This window comes from Nannospalax galili, unplaced genomic scaffold (genome assembly GCF_000622305.1).
Source record: "Nannospalax galili isolate Female #2095 unplaced genomic scaffold, S.galili_v1.0 scaffold799, whole genome shotgun sequence".
In the NCBI taxonomy this organism is placed as follows: Eukaryota; Metazoa; Chordata; class Mammalia; order Rodentia; family Spalacidae; genus Nannospalax; species Nannospalax galili.
Window position 1 is genome coordinate 919307 of NW_008343085.1, and position 7612 is coordinate 926918.

A 7612-nucleotide genomic window follows, 5' to 3' on the forward strand; every position below is an offset into this window, starting at 1 on the left:
TCCCATACGTATCTCCACATAACAGCCCCAACTGCAATTTAGATGTGTTGGGATTAGGGAGCAAGATTGAGAGAAGAGAAAATTGACTTATAACATTTAAAACTGTAGATTTTAGGGCCTGAAGAAAGGTATGGTAGCCAAGCCTGATGGTCTCAGTTTGATCTTCTAGACTCATTCACATGGTAGGAGAGAACCAACTAACTCCCTGCAATTTGTCCTCTGACCTCCACACATGCACCATGGCACATGTTCCTCCCTCCAATAAACAAATGTAAAGATTTGGATAAAATGAAAATGCAGATTTTAGGGCTGGAGAGATGGCTCAGCGGTTAAGAGCACTGACTGCTCTTGCAAAGGACCTGGGTTCGATTCCTAGCACCCACATGGCAGCTATGAACCATCCTCAACTCCAGTTCCAGGGGTATATGAAGCCCTCTTCTGACCTCCGCAGCACTGCACGACACGGGTGCACTTACATACATGCAGGCAATACACTTATATACATAAAATAAAAATAATAAATTTTTTTTTAAGAAGCAGATTTTAGATAGATATGGTAGTACACTCTTGTAACCCCAGCACCTGGGAGATGATCAAAAGTCCAAGGCTAGCCTCAGACAAACAAACAACAACAACAAAAACAGACTGAGGATGTAGCTCAGTTGGTAGAATGCCAGCCACTGAGTTTGAGCTCCAGTATTGCATGTGGTATGGTGGCAGATAATCTGTAATCCTAGTGGGGGTGGGGGGTGGGGGGGTGTTTGACAAGAGGATCAGAAGTTCAAGGCCACCTTCAACCACATAGGGAGTGTGAAGCCAATCTATGCAAGTGATCTAGTCTCCAAGGGTGTGTGTGGGGAACACTGAAAAACAAAAATAAACAAAATGCAGATCTTGAGACCTACAGTAATCCTCAAGAGTCAGGTCCCCTCTATGAACTTTCCAACAAAGTTCATCTCTGAATCCAGTGATCTGAATCCAGTGAGCAAGTATGTCCCTCTGTTTCTGGTTGCTGCTACTACAACAGTTTCAAAGAACTACCCAAACTCATGGTTTCCAGAAGCCAGCAGCAGGCCTTAGGTTTTGGTTGTCAAAACAATGGCAAGTTTTCTGGAAATCCTGATTTCAACCGATCTACTCATGACATTTGACTAAATGTGTACCACAAAGAGATGCACAGTCTAGTTTTATCATCAAGCAGTTTGAAGTTATGGCTGTGGCTTTTAAAAACCAGTCCTGGGAGGTTCAGGTGTGTATGTAGGAGTTGTCAAGGGGAGGAGGGGAAAAGATGTTAATTAGAAGTCAAACAGCATTTGCATGATATCACTGGCCTTTCAATCAAACTCTTGGAGCTTCACAAGAGGATGAACAGAGCATTTTCTTAGCAGATTCAATTTCAAGAAGAACTCTGAGGGAGTAGTCTAAGAGCTAAGAGAGAGGGGTAAGACCAAAATGATTGGCTTCTCCAACCAGCAGGAGGCATGCTGTTTGTAACAGCAATCTGCCCAGCTAGGTTTCTCCAAATGTTCTCTCTATAGACGTAAGTCTTCCATGTTCATGAATAAGCCACACTCCAAAGGAGCAGCTGACTCAGTCCAGTAGCTTACATCAGAGTGACAAAAGTTCAGGCTCACACAAACAGCACCCTTTTCTTAGTGTTGGAACATCAAAGTAAACACACTGTAGTTATTAAATGCAAACATTCTTGTTCACATAAGAGTCAACTAACCTAAAAAACAAACTGCATTTTCTACAAGTTATGTATTATTTTTACTTCACTCAACTTTCAACTCTGACATTAATGATTACGCCATCACATATTAAGATTACATTTCAAAAGAGAAGAAAACAAGTCAGAAGTTCCTTAAACAAACACGAGCTCAACTGCCTTGACTAGATCCCTATCATCTGATGACAGGGTCTGAGTTTAGGCTACTCTTTTGGAAAAGGCAACCCATAAGGTCCCGCTGCCCTCCCCCAGATCCCTAAAGCCACAGGAAGGCAGATCAGAGACCAGAGCGTTGATTAGGGGTGCTACCCACTTCTTAGCTATTAAGTAATTTGCAAAATGGGAATAACAAACAGAATCTACTGATCCTCAAGACCCCAGGGTTACTAGAACGAAATACGTTCAAAAGAGCAGGGTCTGCCTCTAAGTGGGGTGTGACAGCTATTGTTATAATTACTGCTACTCCAGTCCCCAGGAGGGACCCTGCTGAGCCCCTCGGCTAAGGCGTCCTGGGCTGTACGGGGAATGACAGGCGGAGCGAGAGCCTGAAGACCGGAGAGGACGAAGAGGAGCCTGGGGCACTGGGGCTTCAGGGACAGACCAGAAGCGGATGGAGCCAGAGCGAAGTGAGGGCCAGCGAATGTGGTCCGAGAGGATCCCACACTCACCCAAGGTGAATTCCCATTGCTCGTTCCCCAGAGAGCGCTCAGGCACCACCTCCAGGTCCAGCATTGGTTCGGTTCGCCGGGCCCGGGCGGCCTCCCTGCGGCAGCGCGGATAACCCGGGACCTGAGGAGACAACGCAGCTGCTGACGGGCTCCCTCGCCAGTCTGCGGAGCCCCGATTTCACCCGGTCCCGAGAGGCGGCAGCACCAACACAACACCGCACCTCACCTTGCTTCACTTCCCCGGCAGCAGCCGCGGCGGCAGAGCCAGCAGCGGCGGTCCGAGCAACTGCAGCAAAAGTGGCGTGCAGAACCGTAAAGCGTGGCGAGGGCGGGGCTCAATCTACGGGGGCGGAACTACGCAGGCGCAAACTCAGAATGGGGCGGGAGGGAGGCAGTGACCTGCCCAGCTGAAGCTGGGAGAGCAATTGCTGCTGAAACGAGGAGCCCTACTCCAGAGGCCCCACCACCGCACACCCCGCGTACACAAGGAAAAACACAACACACACGCCACCCAGGTGGAAACTGTCTACACACGTCCCACTAGTGTTCACTGAGCGCGAAAAGCAGCGGCATCATCATCTTAGGCTCAGGAGACAGTAAAGAGTCCCAAGGTCTGCGGGCGCCCTCAATCCCATCCCGGTTGTCACCACACTCATGCCGGCAGCAGCTGTCTGTAGTTGTGCAGAAATTCTTCCCTGAGAGTTATGTCCCAGAGCAGTGGTCCCCCGAAAGCGAATGCGTGGGGGCGGGAGCCCGGACGAGGGGGAGGAAGTTGGTCGAGAGAGAGGATTGAGTAGAAAGGTGAAGGGTTCTGGGGCAGGTCTCTCTTCCAGAAGCGATCCAGAAGTGCTTAGCCACCCTGGGGCGTGTATCCCAAGGACAGGCTGCCTCCGGTTTAGATGCTAATGCTTTATGGTCTTGACCAAATCCTTAGCCTTCTGTTCCTCAGTTTGCTCATCTGTGAATTCACCCGAGCAAATTCAGCCTGCCCTTCCTGTTACCTGCTCTAAGGCACCCTGAAATTAAAACGCAGCCTCTTCTGATGACAAAGGCTTGGCAGCGTCAATCTCATTTTATAGGCAAAACGAGGCCCAGAGAAGGTAGACTTTACCCAAGGTTCCTTGCTCCCTAGGCAACAGAGCCCAATTTCCATTACATTGTTTCCCAGTGACAGATTTTAGCAGGAGAGACAGGCTTTCCAGGAGTGTAACACCGGAAGTTTCATCAAAATTTGAAGTTACTGCTATTGGCATTCAAAAATAGGCTGTCTTCTGTAGCAGCATCCCTGTATGCCAAAACAACAGAACTAGATCACTGGGAAGCCCAGTAGAGAAGGGGCAAAATAAACTCTGATGTGTGTTATGTTAGAAACTGGGTGTGGTGGCCTCTCAGTAATACCAGCACTAGGGAGATGAAGGCAGGAGGATCAGGAGTTCAAGGCCATGCTAGGCTATAAAATGAGTTCGAGGCCAGCTTGAGACTTGAGATCCTGTCCCCAAACAAACAAAACCCCAAAACTGTCTAAATTGAATCCTAATCCAGCCAGACTGGGAATGCTTGTTTAAAAAACACTTGGAGGCCGGTCGCGGTGGCACAGGCCTTTAATCCCAGCACTGGGGAAGGAGAGGCAGGTGGATCTCTGTGTGTTCCAGGCCAGCCTGGTCTAAATAGTGAGTTCCCAAACCAGAAAACCAAGAAAAAGGCTGAAGAAGCTCCAAAGAAATTCTCTTGGAGAAGTAGGTTTCTGTTGGTCAGACACACACACACACACACACACACACACACACACACACACTCATTTAAATGTCAGCCATACAGATTTCTGTCTTAGATGAGAATGACAGCTTTGAGTAGAAGAGTGATGGAAGTAGGGGTGAATTCCAGACCAGTATGGGCTACATGGACCCTGTCTCAATAAGCTAATAAACCAACCGATTAAATACTACCCCCAAAAGCCTGGATGTTATAGGGGAAGTAGCTGAACTACACCTTCAAATGACCATTCTCCTAAACTAAGGGATGTTCAAAAATAAATTCTCAACGAAGAGTGCATTGAGGAAGACAATCATGGCAGTACAAACAGGACATCCAGGGACCCCCTCAGGTCAAAGCACTGTAGCTAATTAAGCTCACAGACTGAAAACTTTAAATTCTAGTTCTGTCACTCAGTAGCTTTGTGTCTTGGGCTGTTAACTTCCTATGCCTATTTTCTCATTTGTAAAATGGCCCTATCTACCTCATAGATTGTTGGTGGGTTTACACTTTTTACAAGTGACAATATATATAAACATTTTTTTTTTTGTCTTTTTGAGACAGGGTCTCCCTGTAGCCCCAGCTGGCCTTGAACTCAAGAGATCCGCCTGTCCCTGCCCCCCACCTGCTTGGTCACAAATGAGTTGTAACTAAAAAGATTAAATATCAGAGACATGATAGAATCCATTGACAGGACTTATGGATTGAATGTAGGAAGTGAAGTCATGGATAAAGACCATGGGGCAGAGAGGTAGCTCAGTGGTTAAGAGAGCACTGGCTCCTCTTGCAGAGGACCTGGGTTCTGTTTCCAGCACCCACATGGCAGCTAAGTCATTCCAGGTGACACCTCTCTGGCTTCTGTATGCACTGCACACACTTGCAGGCAAAAGGCTCATACACGTAAAATTTTTAAAAAAGAATAAAGACCATAAATTAAAAATCTCTTTTAAAAGTTAAGGGGAAAAAAAAATATCAAGACCCAATTTCCCAGTTCAGGCAGCTGGCTGGCGCCACTGTGGAAAGGAGCTGGAGGAACAGTGTGTGGAGGCTGGAAGGATGCTAACATTTCTGGTAAGACTCCTAACTTTGGAGGTAAGAAATTAACAGGCTTGAAAGGCAAAGGAGTCCCCCTCCCATGCTCAGGGCAGAGATTCCTCTAAAGGTCTCCCCAGTGACATGTCAATACCTTTTTTTTCTCTTTTCTTGTGGTACTGGGGATCCAACTCTGTCTTGCACATACTAGGCAAGTGCTCTAAAATAGTTATATCCCTAACCCAAAGTATTTAATAGAGTGGCATTTGTAGTTGAGATAGTCACAAACATTTGGATTCTTTTGGGCAAAAACTAGGCCTGCAATTCCCTACACATCTGGAGATGGGTGTTGCTGACTAGCTTGGTCCAATGAAAACAAAGACAAATGATGTCAGCTTCAGGTGTTTCCAAAGCCAGTATCCTCTTTATGATACTATCTCCTTTCTTGGTTCTGTCTCAATGGCTGGCAGTGTTCCAGTTGTGTTCTGTAAGGCTAGATCAACCACAACCCTTAGTTCAAGACATAAATCTCCAATCTAATACTTTTTTGTATGTGTTAAGGTAACAAAATGGACTAGTTTTTTACCAGATAAAACTGACAAAAAATTCAATCAAGTCTCCTGTACTTTTCCCTTAGTTTTAGTCTCCATGCCTACTAAGCTAACTCTTACAACTTTCTATCATATGGCTAACGAGACAAAAATTTCTGCTTCTGTGGACAGAAAAACCCTATTGCTTAAGATACTGCATGATGTGAGCTCAGGGGAGGGAGAAATCAAGCTTGGACTAAGGTGGAAACTCCCTGACACTGGATGGGTGGCTTTCAGGTTGCCAAAAGGTGATATGCAGATGACTGGGGGAGAATTGTCCCCTATAATTCTGCTCAACAGACCCCTGCGTGTTGCACTATCAACATACCAAACAAGATGTTCCTGCTGGTCCAATAGTGGAGTATCTAATGTATGTACAACCGGAAAATTTTCAATTGGATATAATGTCTGCTCCTGGGGTGGAACACACATCTGGTACTGTAGACCTGGCCAACCCCCTATAGCAGGGGAGAATATAGGCCCTAGCTGGAAGTCACAGCAATTGCTTTGTTGGATGGAAATGATACACCTGCTAAAGTAACCACCAAGCATTTGTTTACACCCATAGGTTATTATAGCAGTCACTGTTTAGATGTTCTTGCTTCTTGCTGTATTTTTAAAGTAGATGGAATCTCAGTTTCCAATAGGCCATGGAAAACAAAGTTCAGTGCCTTGCCACAACTGAAGATCATCCTACACCTACCACCCCCTCCAAGGCACAGGAACTTTTGAGGAAGAGTTTGATGGCAAGAATGTAAGAGCTAGAGGAAGGGGTGGAGTGTTAATTGGAAATGTCCTCCAACCACTATGCTGGCAAGCTACAGTCACACCTCCTTCCCATGCTCATCAAGGAGTCGAGGGGGGAAGGTTACCCCTCCCACCCAATCAATCTTAGCTGCATGTGGCAGGAGGGGCAAAGGATATATAAGACAAGAACACCAAGAGGCACTTCTCTCACCATTTTGTGGGGCTGTCAGGTCACAGATCTGTACTTGAGTGTGGACTTAAATACACACTCATTACAGTCCAGCTGTAAATGTGGGGCACCCACTCTTCTGCAAATAAACCCCTATCCTATGCTCTTGTTAAAAAAAAAAAGTTAAAAAAAAATTCTGCCTCTGGTCTTGTTCTCTTCACTCAAGCACCCATCCCATTAAATTCCTAACCCTCAATGGCTTCCTGTTCTTCCTCAACAGTCATCCAAAGGTTTCCACAAAGCGGACAAAGCCGGTCCAGCACTGCATGTATCATCCACTCAAGCCTCTGCAGCCCCTTCCAAACTTGCCAATATAAGTAGCTGGCTACCGGCACTTTCAACATCTGTTTTCAGTTCAAATATCTCCCCAGTTTAGGCTGTTTTGATCATCCAGACCAGATGTACTATAACTAGTAGTATGTCCTATGTAACTTTATTAAAAACGGTTGCTATTGCTTAGGGTTAGTTTGGGGGACAGACTAGGTTCCTTGAGAGCAGAAACTATCATTTCCCATAAATGGTTCTAGTGGGTTAAGAATTATATTTTGTTGTAATCACTTTAAAAACCAGTAACAGCTCGGTGTGGTAAAGCATGCCTTTAATCCTAGCACTTGGGAGGCAGAGGAAGGTAGATCTCTGTGAGATCAAGGCCAGCCTAGGCTACAGAGTAGACCGTCTCAAAAAACAATTCACCAGTAACAGAATGTCAACATTTTCCATTAGTATTTCTTCCTGCGATTTTATAATTTATGTCCTTTACTCACTTAAAATCTTGATGACAGTCAATATATGCAATTTAAAATATTCTGGTTGATAGGTTAAATATTGTTTTAATATAGTAAAAATTAATGTTCCTTCATATTCC

General features: G+C 45.6%; 1 protein-coding gene across 5 annotated transcripts in view; it reads right to left on the reverse strand.

Moving 5' to 3' along the window:
* Positions 1 to 2731, reverse strand: part of CUNH16orf70 (chromosome unknown C16orf70 homolog) — a 30547-nt gene extending 27816 nt beyond the window's left edge. For 3 of the 5 annotated variants that reach the window (XM_029566454.1, XM_017799646.2, XM_029566450.1), the window contains exon 1: positions 2398 to 2612. Coding sequence is in view for 3 of the 5 variants with exons in the window: in XM_017799646.2 (XP_017655135.1) it covers positions 2398 to 2461 (64 nt within the window). In the remaining 2 variants the exon portion in view is untranslated. The other 2 variants (XM_029566451.1, XM_008839115.3) reach the window with 1 other exon arrangement.
* Positions 2732 to 7612: the final 4881 nt, after the last annotated feature.